The following is a 21,084-nucleotide window of genomic DNA, read 5'->3' as shown; positions in this document are numbered from 1 at the left end:
CTTCAGTGCAGGTGGCAGAGGCTGGATCTGGATCAGCCTCGACATCCCCAGAGCCGCGGTGCCCAGCTGAGAGTTCCTTTGGGAATTTCCTCTGGCAGAGCCCTCTCCTGCCCTTGGGGGCACCTCCCACTATCCCAGGTGGATCCAAGCCCCAATGTCCAACCTGGCCTTGGGCACTGCCAGGGATCCAGGGGCAGCCACAGCTGCTCTGGGAATTCCAGCCCAGCCCCTGCCCACCCTCCCAGCCAGCAATTCCTTGCCAAGATCCCAGCCCAATCTCCCCTTGGCCAGTGGCAGCCATTCCCTGTGTCCTGTCCCTCTGTCCCTTGTCCCCAGCCCCTCTGCAGCTCTCCTGGAGCCCCTGCAGGGACTCTGAGCTTTCCCTGGATTTTTTCCTTCTCCAGGGGAACATTCCCAGCTCTCCCAGAGCAGAGGGGCTCCAGCCCTTGGAGGATTCAGCATTCCCAGGACAGCCAGGATCCATTTTGGTGACCCAGGAGGACAAACACCATCACTGCCAACATTCCCTTTCCTTCTTTCCCAGTTTATCCTGGAGCCACATGATCCAGGATATCCCGGGGGTGGGCTGGGATCAGTTTTCCAGGCTGTGTCCCCCCAACTCCCGACACAATCCCAACCCAGCAGGGTGAGGGCAGAGCCGCCCTCGATTCCACCCAAGACACACCAAAAACATTCCCGAGCTATCAGCGCAAATCCCAAACTGTTCCCACAGGGAACAACACCAACCCTGCCCCAGCAGGACCCCAAACCCAGAGACCTCAGAGCGCTCCAAACCCACCCTGGCCCCAAAACCACGGAATTAGGGAAAAGCTGCCGCTGTCGCCACTTCCCAAAATCCGAGCAGGGACACCGAAGGGGGAAGTGCTGCGGTTTGGGGCTCCTCACCCTCCTCCCCCAGCCCATAAAGGGACGTCCCTGAGCGCGGGGACAGGCGGCTTCCGATGCCACCGCTCCGGAGGTGGCACTGCCAGAGCCACCGCCGCTTCCAGGTAACGCCGTGGTTCTCCAGGGATGGGAAAGGACGGGAATTCTAGGGACAGGGATGAGGGGTGAGGGTGGCTCATGGAGGATGCCTTTGGGATCAGCCTCGTCCATCTCCTGCTTGGAGCCAGGGAAGTGCCTGGAACTCCAGGAATCAGATCCAGGCTTGGAAGGGGTCACATCCATCCCTTATCCCAAGGAATGGTGTCCCACCACCCCATGGTCCCTGTTTCTTTGGGATGTGATGGAGCTGAAGGGTCCCACACTGGGAATGTCCCCTCTCCGTGCTCATTCCTGTGCCAAAAAGTGACTTTTGAACTGCAGGGACGGGGGGAAATTGGGAAAAAATTCCTCCCTCTGAGGGTGGAAAGGTTCTGGAATGGAATTCCCAGATTTGCTGTGGCTGCCCCATTCCTGGAAATGTCCAAGGCCACGTTGGACTGGGTTTGGAGCCACCTGGGACAGCAGGAGATGTCTCTGCCCATGGGAACGAGACGAGATTTCCACCCCTCCCATCCCAACCCATTCCTTAAATCCCATTTAGGGGCACCAGGGACACCTTCCCCTCCCCAGGTCCCCCCCAAGCCCCATCCAGCCCCACACCAAGAAGCGTTTTCCTAGAAATCTTGACAACCCTTGGAATTCCGAGCAGCAGGGCCCCACCACGGGCCACTGTCCCTGCTGGGTGCCCATCCCGAGGGATCCCCAGGGGCCCTCAGGAATCGAAACCGGGAGAAACCCAGCAGAAGAAACGAAACTTGGCACCAGCACGAGTTGGGGGCTGGATCCCAGCTCTTCCTTCCTCTTCCGGCACGAATCCCGTGACAATTTGTGGCCTCACATCGTCCCCCCCTCCAAGCATCGACACCCAGGGGCCACCCCAGCCATTCTCTGTGCTCATAGTCTGGAAAAAATCTCAAGTAAAGCTCTGCGGAGCGGGAAATCCAGCCCGAAATCCAAGGAGCGGTGAGGAAATTGGATACAGATGTGGGAAGAGGAGGTATCGGAGAAGGAGGGGATGGTGGAGAGGGAAAGGCTGGAGCGGGGGGCTGGGAGAGGCCTCGTTCCTCAGGGACAGACCCAGGAGTGCTCAGAGGAGAATCGGAGCTCACGGCAATCTGATCGCTGATTTCCGGGATATTGGGAAAAAGTTCAGGGGGAAATTATTCTGGTTTGTCACGGAACGATGAGGGGCGAAACTGAAAGGAATGTCAGGAGTTTGTCTGGAGCTGCAAAAAGCCGTAAAATGCTTTAAATAATTCTCTGGGTTTGTTTTCCTCTTGGTTTCTTCTTCTTTTTCTTCTTCATTTTCTTCTTCTTTTTCTTCTTCTTTTTCTTCTTCTTTTTCTTTTCTCTTTCTTCTTCTTTTTCTTCTTCTTTTTCTTCTTCTTTTTCTTTCTCTTCTTCTTTCTCTTTTCCTCTTTTTCTCTTTTATTCCTTTTTTTATTTTTTAATTTTTTTCTGTTTCTCCTTCCTTCCTTCCTTCCTTCCTTCCTTCCTTCCTTCCTTCCTTCCTTCCTTCCTTCCTTCCTTCCTTCCTTCCTTCCTTCCTTCCTTCCTTCCTTCCTTCCTTCCTTCCTTCCTTCCTTCCTTCCTTCCTTCCTTCCTTCCTTCCTTCCTTCCTTCCTTCCTTCCTTCCTTCCTTCCTTCCTTCCTTCCTTCCTTCCTTCCTTCCTTCCTTTTCCTTCCCCCATGTTGAGGACTGCTCTGATTCCAGCAGGATTTATCCCACAGGGATCCATCCCACCCATTCCGAGGTCCTCAGCCGCCTCCTGCTGTCCCCGGGGTCCCCTGTGCCGGCGTGACCCTGTGTCCCCCGTGTCCCCCGGCAGTGCCACCATGCGCCTGCCCTGCTGCCTCGTGCTCCTGGCCAGCCTCGTCCCGCCAGGTATGGGGACAGTGACACCCTTGGGATTGTCCCCTGCGGGACTGGAGGCCCCGGTGGGTGGGAGTAGAGCCAGGCAGGAATCTGGGGGATCCCAAGGCTGCTCCTGGGGAGATTTGCCATGATCCCACACTCCTGATGGACAGGGATGGGGTGACAAGGGGACAACCAGGCCGTGGCAGCAAGGATAAGGCACTGGGGTGAGGAAATAAATTTGGGACCCCAGGATGTCTTTTCCCCCATTATTTAGGCCCAAAAGATCCAGCTTTTCGTGGTCATCTCCCCCTTCTCCACCCCAAAACCTCCTCGTGGCAGGGGTTTATCCCAAATTCCCATCTCCTCTCTCACCTTCCCCATCAAGCACAGGTGACATGTCCCCAAAATGTCCTGGGGGAAGTGGGGACACTTCTGGCTCCCTGACCCCGATTTTCCCTGGCGCAGCCCTCGGCTCCTGGGGGGTCTCCTACCCCGAGTTCCTGAAGGCCAGCGGGGGGTCCTGCCTGGTTGTCCCCTGCACCTTCAGCTACCCCCTGGGTGTGACAACCGCCGACGGCATCGTGGCCATCTGGTACAAGGACTACGACGGCCAGAGGACGCTTGTGTTCCACTCCACCACCCCCCAGGACGTGGATCCCCGTTTTAGGGGTCGTGCCCAGCTCCTGGGGGACCCCAAGGCTCGGAATTGCACCCTGCTGCTGCAGGGGGTGACACCGGGGGACAGTGGCCTCTACAGGTTCCGCTTCGAGATCATCAACGGCGACCGCTGGTCGGCGTCGCGGGACGTGACCCTGAGCATTTCGGGTGGGTAAAACACCGAAATTCCCAAAAAATTCCCTTCTTGCCCATTCCACGAGGTCATCCTGCCCTCTGCTCTCCATCCCAGAGGATCTGGAGCGTCCCGGTGTCACCGGCAGCGAGGAGCAGACCGAGGGACAAAGGTCCACCTTGGAGTGCTCCACGCCCTACTTTTGTCCCGGGGGTGGCAGCGTCCTGCGCTGGGAGGGCTACGACCCCCGGGTGTCCGAGGTGTCCAGCCACGTCCAGCTGGACACCAGCGGGGTCAGCCACCAGGTGACCCTGGCCAGCTCCTTCACCTGGAAGGACCATTCCAAGAAGCTGCTCTGCGTGGTTTCCGACGGATCCAAGAGGGCGAGCACGGAGGTGGTGCTGCGGGTCAGGCGTACGTGGGGCGGGGACAGGGGACACCTCTGTCACGGCCACCACGGCCACGTCCCCCTCCTGCCACCCTCTCCTTCCCTGCAGCATTTTTCCTCCCGCTTCTCCCTCCCTTTCCTGCTCCCTGGCCCCATCTGTCCCTTGGGTGCCACCTCCTGTCACGCACGTCCCCTTTTCCGTGCCCCAGGGTGGTGACAGCCCCCTGTGCCCACCACGTCCCTCCGTGTCCCCCACAGACTCCCCCAAGGACACGCAGGTGTCGCTGAGCCCTTCCTCGGGGAACATCGGCGTGGGTGACACGGTGACCCTGAGCTGCGAGGTTGGCAGCAGCCACCCCCCGGTCTCGGGGTACCACTGGTACAAGGACGGGGTGGCCGTGGGCACCGAGCGGGTGCTGGCCCTGCGGGGCGTGCGCCGTGAGGACCACGGGCGGTACCACTGCGAGGCCCAGAACGCCCTCGGCACGGGGGTGTCACCTCCTGTCACCCTCCGCGTGTTCTGTAAGTGCCACGGGGCGGGACGTGCTGAGCGTCCGCATTGGGGTGGCATGGACCAGGATGGAGGTGGCCAGTGTTGCCAGAGGTCTGGGAATTGGGGTGTCCGTGCAGGAGGAGGGTGGTGGCCCCGTTGTGCCACACCTGTGTCCCTTGTCTTGGTGATCCCAGAAAACAGGGAGGGATTTCCAGCCAGGGACAGGGAGCAGAGCTGGGAAGGGGTTGGGAGCTTGTGGAGATCCAGAGCCGTGGTGGGAAGGGACCTTAGGGATCATTCCCATCCCTGTGGGTGCAGGGCACTTCCCGCTATCCCAGGTGGATCCAGGCCATGTCCAGCCTGGCCTGGGGCACTTCCAGGGTTCCAGGGATCCCCGCTTCTCCGGGAATTCCAGCCCAGCCCCTCCCCACCCCCACAGGAAGGGAAAGGTTCATCTTCCCACCAGATCCCACAGCAAAGACAAATCCCAGCCTTCCCTGCCTGAGCTGGAATCCCACAGGGAGCATCTCCCCCAAGACAGGTCCCTGTGCTCCCCCCAAATCCCCCCGAGCCCACCCTGAGAGGTGACAGACCCTTCCCCACCCACCATGAGTTTGGCCCCCGGGGCTTTTCTCTAAAGCCGGCTGTCCCCAGCTGGTGGCAGGGGACAAACCCAAATGTCCCCCAGCTCTGTTGTTGGGGCTTCCATCTTCTCCCAGGCTCTGGAATGGGGGATTTGGGGTGGGCATTCTGTTTTCCTGTCCCAGGTCCATCCTGAACGTGTCCCTTCTCCCTCAGCCGCAGAGGTCTCGGCCAGCCCCGCCGCCGAGGTGCGCGAGGGGACGGCCACCACCTTGTCCTGCGATGTCCCCGGGCGGGAGGGACATCCCGAGGAGCTGACCTACACCTGGTACAAGAACGGCGCGTGGCTCAAGGAGGGCCCGGCCCACACCCTCGTCTTCCCCGCGGTGGCCGCCGGTGACGCCGGCTACTACTCCTGCCAAGTGACCAACAGCCAGGGCAGTGACACGGCCCAGGCCATCAGCCTCAGCGTGACGTGTGAGTGCCACCAGCTCCTGCCACACGGGGCTGTGCAAACCCCACAAAATCCGGGAAATCCCCCAAAAAGGTTCATGGCAAAGCCTCTTCCTGAGCGCCCCAGGGGTAGGTGAGAGGGGTCAGTCCTGATGGTTGAATTTTATGGGAATACAACAAATTTTGGCCATGAGGCAGGTGTGAAGGTGACATTAAAGTGACATTTGGGATGTGTCCATCGCAGCATCTCCCACTAATCCCCTCCATTCCGTAAGATTTGGGGAGGTTTTTCATGGAGAATCCAGCAGGATGAGAACAGCTCAGGAGGTTTTCAGCGGGAAAATAACCCAGCCATGGATTGGTTGTGACAATTTTGGGGTAAATCTGACCTGGTGACACACAGGACATGCAGATTGTGACATCCAGGTTGGGTAGGGGGACACTTCCCATCCCTGGAAGTGCCCAAGGCCAGGCTGGATGGAGCTTGGAGCCACCTGGGCTAGTAGAAGGTGTCCCTGCCCATGGGACCAGCTGGGATTTAATGTCCCCTCCAACTCAAACCACTCCGGGATTTTCCCTGTGACCACACCACGAGGACATCCTGACCTCAGCATCCTCTCCCATCCCACAGATCCACCCCGAATTCCCACCCTCACGCTCTTCCAGGAGACCCAGGGTGGCCGGCTGGTCATCGTCCGCTGCACTGTGGACAGCCACCCCCCGGCCACCCTGGCCATCGACCGCGATGGCACCGTGCTGGCCACCAGCGGGGCGCAGGTGGCCCTGGGCCAGCGGCTCGGTGTCACCGCCTCCCGCAATTCCCTGCGGCTGGAAATCCGGGATGCAGGACCCCGGGACAGCGGGAAGTACCGCTGCGCCGCCAGAAACGTCCACGGCAACGCCAGTGCCACCAAGGTCCTGGTGACCCGCGGTGAGTCCCGGGGTGACGCCGCTGCTCCTGGGTTTGGGGTGAGGATGAACCCCCAAAATTGGGGGGACACGCAGCCCACAGAGCTGGGGGGGCCCTGTGGTGGCACTGGGGGACATCGGTGTCCTGGGGGCTGTGTGGTGCCCCCTCCTCAGCGGGGTCAGAGCTGCTTCTGGAGCTGGAGAGGCTCCTGGGTTTTGTTTCACAAAATGCCAAAAATTAGTAAATTCATCCAAACTTTTCTGCCTCATCCGTCCCCACCAGTCACTGTCCCCTGGCCCCCAAGTCTGGGTAATTTTGGGTGACAGAGGCAGCAGAAGGGGAGAAAAGTCCCCCAAAACCATATCCAAGAGGGACATCCTTTAGGATCCCAAAAAAGCCCAAAAGAAACCTCAAAGCCCAGTTCCAGAGAAACCAAACCTGGATTTGGGTGTCCCAGTGGGGAGCTGGAAGTCAGGCAAGGCCCAGCCAGCAGGAAGAGGGGACAGGGTCTTTCCCGGGAAAAAGTCACCTGGATGAACCTGGCACTTGGAAAAAGCAGGAAAGGGTCAGGAAAGGCCCCATTGGCCTGTGCGGTGTCCCCAGGGAATGTCACCCCCCAAAGACCCACGATGAGGGAGGGGATTCAGGGAAGCCCAACAGGGAATTGTAGCTGGTTGGGTCCGTGGGAAGGATTTCCCTCCTTCCCTGAAATCCCTCTCCCACCCTCCTCCAGCTGCAGGGCTCCTGATCCAGCCCTCAGCGGAGGTGACAGAGGGGACCGCGGTCACCCTGACCTGCGTGGGGACAGGGGACACGGCCGAGAAGCCGCTCTACACCTGGTACAGGAACGGCCGGAGGCTCCAGGAGAGCTCACTCCCGACCTTGGAATTCCCGTCCATCCGCGGGGACGACGCCGGCGCCTTCCAGTGCCAGGTCCAGAGCAGGAACGGCAGCGACACGTCAGAGGCTGTCCCGCTCCGAGTGTTCTGTGAGTGTCCCGTGGGAATTCCAAAGGGTCCTGGGGCTGAGCTGGGGGTGGTCCCACCCTGATGGGTTTCCCCCATCCCCACCAGCCAGCCAAAGAGCTCTTGGGCAGGAATGTGGGGAGGGTGAAAAATTCCCTTTGGTGGGTAAATCTGGGAGTTTTGGGGAGGAGGAATTTGGAGCATTCCCACTTTCCCAAGAATTTTAACAGTTAATGTTCGTAGAACCACGAAAGGTTTGGGCTTGGGGGTCGTCAAAACCCATCTCGTTCTGACCCCTCTGCCATGGGCACCCCTAGACCACGTCCAACCTGGATGTCCAAGAGTTCCTCAGGCAGCACTGGGAGCATCAATCCCATGGATTCTGAGGGTTTTCCCGTTGCATCCAGTGGTGTTTTTTCCCTGGATTGGGTTGGGAGGGACCTCAAAGCCCTTCTCATTCCAACCCCTCTCCCCTTGGCAGGACCACCTCCCACTGCCCCAGATTATTCCAAACCCCATCCAACCTGGATGATCAGGCGGTGCTGGAAGCATCAACCCCTTGGATTCCGGGAGTTTTCCCAACCTCATGGATCCAGTTTTCCCCCACAGACCCCCCGAGGCAGCCGGTGCTGAGCTCGTTCCTGCAGAGCCAGGGTGGGCGCCTGGGCATCATCCAGTGCTCCGTCGAGAGCGATCCCGAGTCCAACCTCACCCTCCGGAGAGGGGACGATGCCATCGCCTGCACCCAGGGCTGTCCCCAAGCCACCAGCCCCAGGGTCCACATCACCAGCTCCTACAACAGCCTGAAGGTGGAAATCCAGGATGTGGTGGTGGAGGATGAGGGGATTTACGTGTGCCAGGCTGGGAATTCCCAAGGAAGCGCCAGCGCCACTGTGGATTTCAAGGCTGACAGTGAGTGGGGACAGGGGACAGGGGACAGGATTGTGGCATCTGGGAATGTTCTGAGAGAGGGGAGCGTGGGAAGGGAATGCTGGGGAGGGAGGCAAGCTCAGGAGATGGTGGCAGGAGGGGCAGAAGTGTCACATGGAAATGCCACGTGTCCATGAAATCCAGACATGGAAACTCCACATGGAAATGTCACATGTCCATGAAATCCAGACATGGAAACGCCACATGGAAATGCCACATGGAAATGTCACATGTCCATGAAATCCAGACATGGAAACTCCACATGGAAACTCCACATGGAAATGCCACATGTCCATGAAATCCAGACATGGAAACTCCACATGGACATGCCACATGGAAATGTCACATGTCCATGAAATCCAGACATGGAAACACCACATGGAAATGCCACATGTCCATGAAATCCAGACATGGAAATGCCACATGGAAATGTCACATGTCCATGAAATCCAGACATGGAAACACCACATGGAAATGTCACATGTCCATGATATTCAGACATGTTGGCTCCACCATGACATTCCAGCCCCTGGTGGGGATTCCCTGGCTTTGTGTGACAGGAACACCGAGTAAACGTGGCCAAGGGATGTCCCTGGGCTGGTGGCACTGCCAGGCTCAGAGCTGTCCCCACCACGGCATTGAGGGGTCAGCTGGAACTTGCCCTCTGGGGTAGCCATGATGTCCTTTGGTGGCTTTGGGGGATTGTCACCCCACCACTGACACCAGACCCCATTTCCTCCTGCCCACAGCTGCCAATGTCACCGTGTCCCCATCCCCCCGCGTGCTGGAGGGTGACAATGCCACCCTCACCTGCCACCTGAGCAGCGGCTCCACGGCTGTCCCCAACATCACCTGGTACCACGACGGGCAGCAGATCTCCACGGGCTCGGCCGCCTCGCTGGTGCTGCAGCCGGTGGTCAGCAGGGACACCGGGCTCTACCGGTGCCGGGCCAGCACCGCGGGCAGCAGCCGGAGCTCTCCCGACGTCCTCCTGGATGTGCTGTGTGCGTCCCCTTCCCTTTCCTTTCTCCCCTTCTTCCCTTTTCACTTTTCCTTTCAATTTCCCCTTTGCCCTTCCCTCCTCCTTCTGTTTCCTTTTCACTTCCCATTCTCTTCCCCTTTTCCCCTTTTCAATTTCCCCTTTTTCCTTTTCCTTTCCCTTTTGTGTTTCCTTTCCCATTCCCTTGGCCTTCACCATCCCCTTCTGTTTCCTTTTTCCTTTTACCTTTTTCCTTTTTCTTCTTTCCTTTTTCCTCTCCCCTTCTCCTTCCTTTCCCTTTTCCCTTTTCCTTCCTTTCCCTTTTCCCTTTTCCCTTTTCCCTTTTCCCTTTTCCCTTTTCCCTTTTCCCTTTTCCCTTTTCCCTTTTCTCTTTTCCTTCCTCTTCCCTTTTCCCTTTTCCCTTTTCCCTTTCCCCTTTCCCCTTTCCCCTTTCCCCTTTCCCCTTTCCCTTTTCCCTTTTCCCTTTTCCCTTTTCCCTTTTCCCTTCTCCTTCATTTTCCTTTTTCCCCTTTCCCCTTTCCCCTTTCCCTTTCCCCTTTCCCCTTTCCCCTTTCCCTTTTCCCTTTCCCCTTTCCCTCTTTTCCCACTCTTTCCCAGAACCCCAGAGCAGTGACCCCTCCCCAGGACCCCTCTCCCGATGGGGTTCCCAGCCTCTCCTCCCATTCCCCCTCGCAGACCCCCCTCGGGACCCTCTCCTGACGGCTTTCCTGGAGGCCGAGCAGGGCTCCCTGGCCATCTTCCAGTGCTCCGTGGCCAGCAACCCCCCGGCCCAGCTGGCCCTGCTCCGTGACCAGGAGCTGGTGGCCACCAGCGCCGGCGGGACCAGCCCACGGGTCACCGTCTCCGCTGTCCCCAACTCGCTGCGTGTGGAGATCCGGGAGGTGACACCGGACGACGATGGCAGCTACCGGTGCACGGCCACCAACGCGCACGGCTCCGCGGAGCGACGGCTCTACCTGCGGGTGCAAGGTGGGGAGCCCGGGATTCGGGGGTTGGAGTGGAGCAGCCCATGGGAATGACCATGTGTCTGTGCCGCCAGATCCTTCCCAGGGATCAGAGCAGCCTGTCCCATGGGAATGACCACATGTCTGTGCTCCCAGTGCCACCAGATCTCTCCCAGTGCCACCAGATCCCTCCCAGGGATCAGAGCGGCCCTTCCCATGGGAATGACCTCATGTCTCTACTCCCAGTGTCACCAGGTCCCTCCCAGGGATCGGAGCAGCCCATCCCATGGGAATAACCTCATGTCTGCAATCCCAGTGCCACCAGGTGCCTTCCAGTGCCACCAGATCTCTCCCAGGGATCAGAGCAGCCCATCCCATGGGAATGACCTCGTGTCTGTGCTCCCAGTGCCACCAGATCCCTCCCAGTGTCACCAGGTCACTCTCGGGGATCAGAGCAGCCCATCCCATGGGAATGACCATGTGTCTGCAATCCCAGTGCCACCAGATCCCTCCCAGTGTCACCAGGTCACTCTCGGGGATCAGAGCAGCCCATCCCATGGGAATGACCATGTGTCTGCAATCCCAGTGCCACCAGATCCCTTCCAGGGTTCGGAGTGGCCCTTCCCATGGGAATGACCATATGTCTGCAATCCCAGTGCCACCAGATCTCTCCCAGTGCCGCCAGGTCCCACCCAGGCATCAGAGTGGTGCATCCCATGGGAATGGCCTCATGTCTACACTCCAAATGCCACCAGATCTCTCCCAGTTCCACCAGATCCTCCCAGTGCCACCAGATGCCCCCAAGTGCCACCCCCTGCCCATATTCCAACACCTCAGCCCTTGGCATCTCCAGGAGGAGCTGGGGACACCCTAAGGGGACAGGGAGCACCAATATCACATCGGGGCTGTCCCAGATCCTTGGACAGAGTGGGAATATTGTGCCCCACAGGCTCTGGAAGTGACGAGGGGACACCGGCAGTGCTGAGCTCTGCCCTGTCCCCTCTGAGCTGGCACTGTCCCTGCTCCAGCCACCCGAGTCCTGATCTCACCGTCCTCGGAGGTGCTGGAAGGTGACAACGTGTCCCTGATGTGCCAGGTGGCCGGCGAGCCACAGGGCGGCACCGTCTACTCCTGGTACAAGGACAGCAAGTGGCTCCAGGAGGGTCCTGACAGTGTCCTCGTGCTGTCCCGTGTCACCAGCACTGCCACCGGCTTCTATCACTGCCGGGCCCGGGGCTCCGCGGGGACCAGCGTGTCCCCCGCTGTCACCCTGCACGTCTGCTGTGAGTGGGACCCGCCAGGGGACTGGGGAATGGGATGGGATGGGATGGGATGGGATGGGATGGGATGGGATGGGATGGGATGGGATGGGATGGGATGGGATGGGACGGGACGGGACGGGACGGGAGGGGATGGGATGGGATGGGATGGGATGGGATGGGACGGGACGGGACGGGACGGGACGGGACGGGACGGGATGGGATGGGATGGGATGGGATGGGATGGGACGGGACGGGACGGGAGGGGATGGGATGGGATGGAACAGAATTGAGATGGGAAGAATTGGGATGATTTGGGATGGGATGGAATTGGGGTGGGATAAAACGAGATGGGGAGGAAATGCAATGGGATGGGATGGGATGGGATGGGATGGGATGAGACTGAATGAGAGAAAATTAGATGGGGATGGCATGGGATGGCATGGGACCAGTGGAATGGTGCCAATGGGATGGTGCCATTGGGATGGGATTATACCACTGGAACGATGCCATTGGCATGATGCCAACAGGATGGTACCGCTGGAATGGTGCTGAGATGGGATGGTGCCACTGGAATGGCACCGATGGGATGGCACCACTGGAATGGCACCTCTGGAATCATGCTGAGATGGGATGGTGCCAAGGGGCTGGCACCACTGGAATGGCACCAATGGGATGGCACCAATGGGATGGCGCCCTGTGGACGCTGGCACCTCGCTGGGTCCTGGGGGTCTCTGGGTGCATCCTCGAGTCTCTCCCACCCTCCCGCGCAGACCCCCCGCGGGTGCCGGTGCTCAGCACCTTCCTGGAGCCTCCGGCGGGCCAGCGCGGGATCCTGGAGTGCTCCGTGGACAGCTCCCCGCCGGCACAGCTGGCTCTCTTCAAGGACGGGGCCCTGGTGGCCTCCACGGCGCTGTCACCGCCTGTCCCCCAGCCACGGCTCAGTGTCACCGCGGCCACCAACACGCTGCGTGTCCGCGTGCACCCCGTGCTGCTGCAGGACGAGGGCGAGTACCAGTGTGTGGCCACCAACGCCCACGGCAACGCCAGCGCCACCGGGAACTTCTCCGGAGGCGGTGAGTCACTGGGGATGGGACCCATGGGATGGGATCCATGGGATAGTATGGGATCCATGGGATGGGATGAGATCCATGGGATGGGATGGGATCCATGGAATCCATGGGATGGGATGGGATTCATGGGATCCATGGGAATGGGATGAGATCCATGGGATGGGATCCACGGGATCCACGGGATCCATAGGATTCATGGGATGGGATCCATGGGATCCATGGGATGGGATGGGATCCATGGGATGGAATCCATGGGATAGGATGGGATGGGATCCATGGGATGGGATTCATAGGATGGGATGGGATCCATGGATGGGATGGGATCCATGGGATGGGATTCATAGGATGGGATGGGATCCATGGGATGGGATGGGATCCATGGGATGGGATGGGATCCATGGGATGGAATCCATGGGATGGGATGGGATGGGATGGGATGGGATGGGATGGGATGGGATGGGATGGGATCCATGGGATGGGATTCATAGGATGGGATGGGATCTATGGGATGGGATCCATGGGATGGGAATGGGAATGGGAATGGGAATGGGAATGGGAATGGGAATGGGAATGGGAATGGGAATAGGGTGGGAAGGGGATGGAGAGCTGCAGGCAGCAGACGGAGTGATAGGATTTGGGTTATGGTGATGAGGTGTAAGGATGGGAATGGGGGAGGGAGTGTGGAGAGCATCTGGAATAGGATGGACAGGATGAAAATGGGGGAAAAAATGGGGAGAATCTGTGTTTATGGGAATGGCGGTATTCCCAGACAGCTGCAAGTGTCCTGGGAGTGTAGCAAAGGGACAGGGCTCTGCTTGGATGTGATTCCAAAGGCTGGCATCCATCCATGGCACTGCCCTGCTGGCATCACCCCAAGAACCATGGAATCATGGAACCATGGACCCATGGAATCATGGAGTGGTTTGGGTTGGGAGAGATCTTAAATCCCATCAATCCCACCCATGCCATTGGCAGGGACCTGCCACTATCCCAGGCTGCTCCAAGCCCTATCCAACCTGACCTTGGACACTGCCAGGGATGGAGCATCCCAAACAAATCCGTGGGAACACCACGGGAATGGTGGCACCTGTGGGTTGTGGTGGTCGTTACCTCTTTTTACCACGCTGCAACTCCCTGACTTTTCCCACTGTGGAAAGCGAGGGATCACCATTTTTCCTGGAAAATGAGGGATCACCACTTTTTCCTGAAAATTGAGGGACCCCCACTTTTTCCTGGAAAGTGAGGGATCACCATTTTTCCTGGAAAATGAGGGATCCCCACTTTTTCCTGGGAGTGAGGGATCACCATTTTTCCTGGAAATTGAGGAATCCCCACTTTTTCCTGGAAATTGAGGAATCCCCACTTTTTCCTGGAAATTGAGGGATCACCACTTTTTCCTGGAAATTGAGGGATCCCCACTTTTTCCTGGAAAGTGAGGGATCCCCATTTTTCCTGGAAATTGAGGGATCCCCACTTTTTCCTGGAAATTGAGGGATCCCCACTTTTTCCTGGAAAGTGAGGGATCCCCACTTTTTCCTGGAAATTGAGGGATCCCCACTTTTTCCTGGAAATTGAGGGATCACCACTTTTTCCTGGAAAGTGAGGGATCACCATTTTTCCTGGAAATTGAGGGATCCCCACTTTTTCCTGGAAATTGAGGGATCACCATTTTTCCTGGAAATTGAGGGATCCCCACTTTTTCCTGGAAAATGAGGGATCACCATTTTTCCTGGAAAGTGAGGAATCCCCACTTTTTCCTGGAAAATGAGGAATCCCCACTTTTTCCTGGAAAGTGAGGGATCACCACTTTTTTCTGGAACATGAGGGATCACCATTTTTCCTGGAAAGTGAGGGATCCCCACTTTTTCCTGGGAGTGAGGAATCCCCACTTTTTCCTGGAAATTGAGGGATCACCACTTTTTCCTGGAAAATGAGGGATCCCCACTTTTTCCTGGAAGTGAGGGATCACCATTTTTCCTCCCTTCCCCTGCAGCCGCCCGGGTCTGGATCTGGCCGTCCCCGGACGTGCGGGAAGGGGACACTGCCACCCTCACCTGTGCGGTGGCAGGAGGGGACCGGGACGTGCTGAGCTACACCTGGTACCGGAACCAGGTGTGGCTGGGCACCGGCTCTTCCCAAAATCTCACCTTCCCTGGGGTCACCGCCTCCGACGCCGGCTCCTACCAGTGCTCCGTACGGACCCCGGCCCGGAACCACAGTGCCACCCCTGCCACCCTCAACGTCCTCTGTGAGTCCCCAAGGGCAGCTTCGTGTCACTTGGTGTCACCCCTCAGTCAGTTCTTAATTTGGATTTAATCTGGAGGGATTAATTAATTAGGGGAGCTCAAAAAATATATTCCAGAGGATAATTAAGCCAAGCTTTACACCCCAGACCTGCCCAGAAACCCCAAAACCTTCTCCAAGTTTCCTTGTGCTCCACACCAAACCCAGCAGGAAAATCCTCGCCTTTAATGCTGGATTTAGGACTTTTTTTATCCCTGACTGGGAAAATTAAAACCAGACTTTACTTTTTAAAAAAAAGTTGTTGCGAGTCAGAACGTGAGAAATTTTTTTCCCCTTTTTTATGAGAAAAAGATGGTGTTAATTTCTAAATCTTCCTGATGAACGTGGGACAGAGGCTCTGGAGCATGGGGAATCCCTGGCATGAAGGGTTGGAGCAGCAGGAAAAGCTGAGGGAGCTGGGAAAGGGCTCAGCCTGGAGAAAAGGGGGATCAGGGGGGACCTTGTGGCTCTGCACAGCTCCTGACAGGAGGGGACAGCCAGGGGGTGGTCAGGAACAGGGACAGGACAAAGGGACACGGCCCGAAGCTGTGCCAGGGGAGATTTTGGTTGGATATTGGGAATTTTGGAATTTTCCCTCCTGGAAAGCGCAGCGGTGGAGTTCCATCCATGGGATGTGGCCTGGGGCAGCGCTGGGGGGACACTTGGACTCCATGACCTCAGACAGCTTTCCCACCCCAACCAATTCCACGATTATCCCGTTCTCCACGTTTTTCCCGGCCCGCAGACCCCCCCAGGAACCTGCGGCTGCAATCCTTCGTGGAGAGCAGCCAGGGCACGGCCACCATCCTGCTGTGCGCCGTGGACAGCCACCCCCCGGCCCAGCTCACCCTGCTCAGGGGGGGACACCCGCTGGCCTCCAGCCCCCCCAGAGGAGGTGACAGCCCCCGGCAGAGCATCCGCGTGTCCTCCTCTCCCAACGCGCTGCGCTTGGAATTCCGGGAAGCCTCCGAGGAGGATGAGGGTGAATACGAGTGCCGAGCACGGAGCGCCCTCGGCGACAGCCGCGCGTCCCTCACGCTCCGGGTGCAAGGTGAGGAGGGGGACAGGGCCTTGGGGACACTGCCAGGGGGGCCTTGAAGCGTGCAGGATTGGGGGCACCCAATTTTTGGAGGAGCTGGAGGTTGGGGACACCGATTTGGGGTTGAAAGGGAAAACGTGACCAAAACCCTCTCCGCTCCCCGCAGCCACCAGGGTGCTGGTGCGACCCTCGGCCGAGGTGGCGGAGGGGACAGAGGTGACGCTGACGTGCCAGGCCCCTCACGCGCAGCCGGGCACCCTCTACACGTGGTTCAAGAACGGGCGCTGGGTGGCAGAGGGAGCCGAGCCCTCGCTGGGGCTCCGTGGCCACCGCTCCGACGCGGGGCTCTACGGCTGCCGGGCGGGCCGGGGGCCCCGCGCCCCCGCCGTGGCCCTCGCCGTGCTCTGTGAGTGGGGGGCGACACCTCCGGGAGGGGACAGCGGGACACGCCACCCCCGCGGGGACATCGCCGCCCGGTCTGTGTCGCCACCCCGCGACGCGCGGCGACAGCGCAGCCCCTGCCCGGGGGTGCCCGTGTGTCCCGGCGGGGTGTGGCGGACACGCGCTGTCCTTGTCGCCGCAGACGCCCCGCAGGAGCCCAGCTTTGCGGCGCTGGTGGAGCCCCGCGGGGGGCGACAGGCCGTGCTGCTCTGCTCGGCCGACGCTGTCCCCCCGCCGGACATCGCCGTGAGCAGGGGACAGGGCCAGCCACCCCTGGCCACCAGCCGCGGCCCCTCCGACCCCCGCTTCGAGGTGCGGGCCACCCCCACGTCGCTGCGGGTGGGGATGGCGGGGCTGGAGCCCGGCGACGCGGGGCTCTACCTGTGCTCGGCCACCAACAGCCGCGGCTCGGCCACCGCGTCCCTGCGGCTGCAGGTGCCAGGTGAGGCGTCCCCAAGTCCCCAAGGTGTGGGGTGGTCCCGGCTCCCCGGGCCACCCCTGGAGTCCCCAATGTCCCCCCCCTCTCAGGGGTCACGCTGACGGTGGAGCCCTCGCAGGAAGTCCCCGAGGGCACCAGGGCCACCATGAGCTGCTCGGCCACCGCCTGGGGGGACAGAGGTGTCAACTACACGTGGTTCCGCGACGGGCGGTGGCTTTGGGAGGGACCGTCCGGCTCCTTCGTCCTCAGCCGCGTGTCCAGCGCCGACGCCGGCTCCTACCAGTGCCAGGCCAGCGGGGCGTGGGGCACGGCCACCTCTGTCCCCCTCAGCCTCAGTGTCCTCTGTGAGTGTCCCCAGCGCCACCAGGCACGCTCCAAAGCGTGTCCCCAGCCGCTGTCGCCGGTGTCACCTCCGCGAGGGCAAGGGGAGTTTGCTCCTCTTCCTGCCCTGCTCTTCTCCCTTTGGGGATTTTGGGTTTGTTTGGGGTTTTTTGGTTTGGTTTTTTTTTGTTTGTTTGTTTTTGAGGGTTTGTTTCGTTTTGGTTTGGTTTTTTGTTTTTGTTTTTTGGTTTTTTTGTTTGGTTGGTTGGTTGGTTTTGGGTTTTTTGGTTGTTGTTGTTGTTTTTTGGTTTTTTAAGGTAGATTTGGGGCCAAAATGCTGCAGAACTGAGGAATTTTCTGGCTGGGTGCGGAATGAGTGGCTGGGGAACACGGGAAGCCACCAGGGCAGGGATGGATGGGGTGGGAATGGTCCGGGATGGAGAAGGGATGAGCTAGGAAGCTCTTGGTGACCTGGAAAAGGGGATTTTGGGTTGGTTTTTTTGGGGATTGGTCCTTCAGAAGTTGGATTTGGAGCCAAAAGGCTCCAGCCTGAGGGGTTCCCCAGCAGGAGGTGGGAGCAAAGGGCTGGAGAGGGTGTGATGATGATCCAGGCTGGAAGAGGGATGCCTTAGGAAGCTTTTGGGAAAGGGATTTGGGGTTTTTTTTTAGGATTGCCCCCTCAAAAATCAGATTTGGAGCCCAGAATCTCCAAGTCAGGACGATTCTCCAGCTTTGGGGTGGCAAGGCAAGGACGGGAGAGGGTTTGAATAATCCCGCAGCACCGGGATGAGTGGGACGGGACAAATCCAGGGCCGCTTTAAACCAGCGGGGGCTGTCCCCGCCCGTGTCGCACTGCCACCCTCGCTGTCCCCTCCCAGACCCTCCCCGGGCCGTCTCGGTGAGCACCTTCCTGGAGAGCCAGCACGGCCGCGGGGCCATCGTGCTGTGCACGGCCCAGAGCCACCCGCCCTCCCGGCTGGCCCTGCACCACCACGGCCACCTCCTGGCCACCAGCCTGTCCCCCGCCGCCACCCCGGGCGTCCGGGCCACCCCCTCGCACAACGCCCTGCGCGTGGAGCTCGTGGCCGTGGGGACAGCGGCCGGGGGACGCTACGTCTGCGTGGCCACCAACGCCCTGGGCAACGCCACGGCCAGCGCCGACTTCGATGTCCACAGTGAGTGGGGCCGGAGCCTCAACGGGGACTGGGAACCCTAAAAGAATCCCATAAACGGGGACTGGAAACCCTAAAAAAGTCCCCCTGCACAGGAACTGGAAATCCTAAAAAAAAGCCCTAAATGGGGACTGGAAATCCTAAAAAAACCCCTAAACGGGGACATGGAAATCTTTAAAAAATCCCTGAAACGGGGACTGGAAATCCTAAAAAAATCCCCTAAATGGGGACTGGAAACCCTAAAAAAATCTCCTAATCCTTTAAAAATCCCCTAAACGGGGAGGTGGAAATCCTAAAACAATCCCCTAAATGGGGACTGGAAACCCTAAAAATCCCCTAAATGGGGACTGGAAACCCTAAAAATCCTCTAAACGGGGAGGTAGAAATCCTAAAAAAATCCCCTAAACAGGAACTGGAAATCTTAAAAAAATCCCCTAAATGGGAACTGGAAATCCTAAAAAATCCCATAAATGGGAATGTGAAAATCCTGAAAAAATCCGCTAAATGCAGACTGGAAATCCTAAGAAAATCCCTGGAAGTGGGAAATGGAAACTCTAAAAAAATCCCATAGACGGGGACTGGAAATCCTAAAAAAAAAAAACTAAACAGACACTGGAAATCCTAAAAAATATCCCCTAAATTGGTACTGGAAATCCTAAAAAAATCCTCTAAACGGGGACTGGAAACCCTAAAAAAATCCCCTAAATGGGGAGGTGGAAGTCCTAAAAAGATCCCCTAAATGGGAACTGGAAATCCTAAAAAATCCCCTAAATGGGGAGCTGGAAATCCTAAAAAAATCCCATAAACAGGGACTGGAAATCCTAAGAAAATCCCTGGAAGTGGGAAATGGGATGGGACAATGGAATGGGGTCAAAGGGCAAAATATGAGGGTGGCACTTGTGGCTGTGTTGGGGACACCTCCTGTCCCTGGCGGGGTGGCCTTTAGGACAGGGGACAGTGGCAGCCAGGAGCACCAATTGTCCCCACCGGTGACTTCCCCCCCTGTGTCCTCACCCCAAATGCCGCCTGTCCCCCACTTTGTCACCCCAGCGTCCCCTTCTTGGGGTTGGGGGGTGCCGGTGGCAGTGACCCCCGCTCTGTCCCCAGCCCTCAGCCACCTGCGCATCTTCCGGGTCCTGTCCGGGCTCCTCGCGGCCATCGTGGCCATCGCCATCGTGGCCCTGCTGGCCGTGAAGGTGTGGCCCAGGTGACGTCATGGGTGGGGCGGGGTGGGGGGACAGGGACACCGGGGTGGCACAGGGACCAGGGGCTCAAGGACAGGGACCCCAGGGTGGGACAGTGTCCCCAATGTCAGGAAAAGGACCCCCAGGGTGGGGGAACAGGGACACAAGGGTGGCACAGGGACCCTGGCACGAGGACAGGGACACTGGGGTGGGGGGACAGGGACCCCAGGGTCAGGGGACAGGGACACCGGGGTGGGACAGGAACTCTGGGATGGGAGGACAGAGACCCCGGGGTGGGACAGTGACCCTGGCCTGGTGACAATGCCCTGGGGGTGGTGGGACAGTGACCCTGGAGTGGTGACAAGGACCTCGGGGTGATGGGACAGTGACCCTGGCACGGTGACAATGACCCCAGGATGGTCAGACAATGACCCTGGAGTGGTGACATGGATGCCAGGGTGGTGGGACAGTGACCCTGGAGTGGTGACAATGCCCTGGGGGTGGTGGACAGTGACCCTGGCACGGTGACAAGGATCCCAGGGTGGTGGCAGCTCCCTGTTCTCCCTGCCAGGATCAGGAAGTTCCGGAGCTGGTCCCGTGCCGAGGACACCCTGGAGCTGAGGAGCAAACAGGACCTGCCACAGGTGGGGACAGTGCTGGGGACAGCCCTGGGGACATCACTGGGGACAGCCCTGGGGACACTATTGGGGACAGCCCTGGGGTCCCCTGAGCTCTCGGGGGGCCCCTTCCAGGAATCCCCGCGGTGGGAATGGGATGTGGATCCGGGCTCCGGCCCGGCCTGGTGGCCCCGTGGTGCCACCACTGCTGTGGCTGTCCCCACCCTGTCCAGCCAAGGGCAGGGTGTCCTCAGCCACTGCCAACCTTTTCCAGATGGACGGAGCATCTTGACCCGGTGGCCCTCGGACCCCAGGCCAGCTGCGGCCGCTGGAATTTCCCGATCCTGGCTGGACCCAGGGACATCCCCGGGGACCCCCCAGCCCCATTCCAGCCCCTCGTCCCTTCCCGAAGGATCCTTGTCACCTCCTCACGTGCCAGGCGCCGGTGACACCTCTGGGCTGGGAACCCCCGGGGACAAGAATAAAATCCAACCTCCCGGTGCTGGGAACGCCCTGTTTGTCACGGGCTGTCCCTTGTCCTTGGAGAGGGGGACACTGGGGTCCCCAAGCCACCCGTGTCCCCTCGGTGCCTGCCATGAGGGGACCTGGGGCTGGGGACTCTGCTGGCTGGTGGCAGCAGGGCGATGTCCCCTCGGGCCGTGTCCCCTCGGGCCGTGTCCCCTCGGGCTGTGTCCCCTCGGGCCGTGTCCCCGCTGCCTCTAGAGGTCACTCTGCGGCCACCGCGCCACCGGACCTGGCCTCGGCGGGGATGGGGCTTTGGGATGTGGAGCTGGAGCTTCCCGGGAACGGGGGGGCTTTGGGATCGGGGGTCCCGTGGGTGTTTAATCCCCCCCTCTGCGCCCGTTCCGCTGCCAGAGCAGGGTGTCGGCTGTCCCCATCCGTGGGGACACTGTTCTTGTCCGTGTCCATGTCCCCAT

At 59.3% G+C, this 21,084-nt stretch overlaps 1 protein-coding gene and 1 long non-coding RNA gene across 2 annotated transcripts in view; one reads left to right on the top strand and one right to left on the bottom strand.

The window, feature by feature from the left end:
* Window positions 1–21,084, bottom strand: part of LOC135299762 (uncharacterized) — a 200,255-nt gene that overhangs the window by 88,117 nt on the left and 91,054 nt on the right. The gene's annotated exons all lie outside the window — the stretch shown is intronic.
* On the top strand, window positions 1,788–20,639 carry SIGLEC1 (sialic acid binding Ig like lectin 1). The gene is made up of 22 exons (XM_064419217.1): window positions 1,788–2,002; window positions 2,737–2,890; window positions 3,329–3,688; window positions 3,771–4,067; window positions 4,300–4,563; window positions 5,333–5,586; window positions 6,005–6,500; window positions 7,213–7,467; window positions 8,054–8,356; window positions 9,124–9,378; window positions 10,050–10,343; window positions 11,347–11,601; window positions 12,351–12,653; window positions 14,644–14,898; window positions 15,679–15,984; window positions 16,139–16,378; window positions 16,556–16,855; window positions 16,942–17,460; window positions 18,052–18,348; window positions 19,453–19,552; window positions 20,101–20,173; window positions 20,421–20,639. The coding sequence occupies exons 1-22, from the start codon at window positions 1,988–1,990 to the stop codon at window positions 20,436–20,438; spliced, it is 5,613 nt and encodes a 1,870-aa protein (XP_064275287.1). The 5' UTR covers window positions 1,788–1,987; the 3' UTR covers window positions 20,439–20,639.

The sequence above is a fragment of the Passer domesticus genome, chromosome 4 (genome assembly GCF_036417665.1).
Source record: "Passer domesticus isolate bPasDom1 chromosome 4, bPasDom1.hap1, whole genome shotgun sequence".
NCBI lineage: Eukaryota > Metazoa > Chordata > Aves > Passeriformes > Passeridae > Passer > Passer domesticus.
The sequence above is the reverse complement of the archived record's forward strand: the minus strand, read 5'-3'. Positions and strand labels throughout refer to the sequence as shown.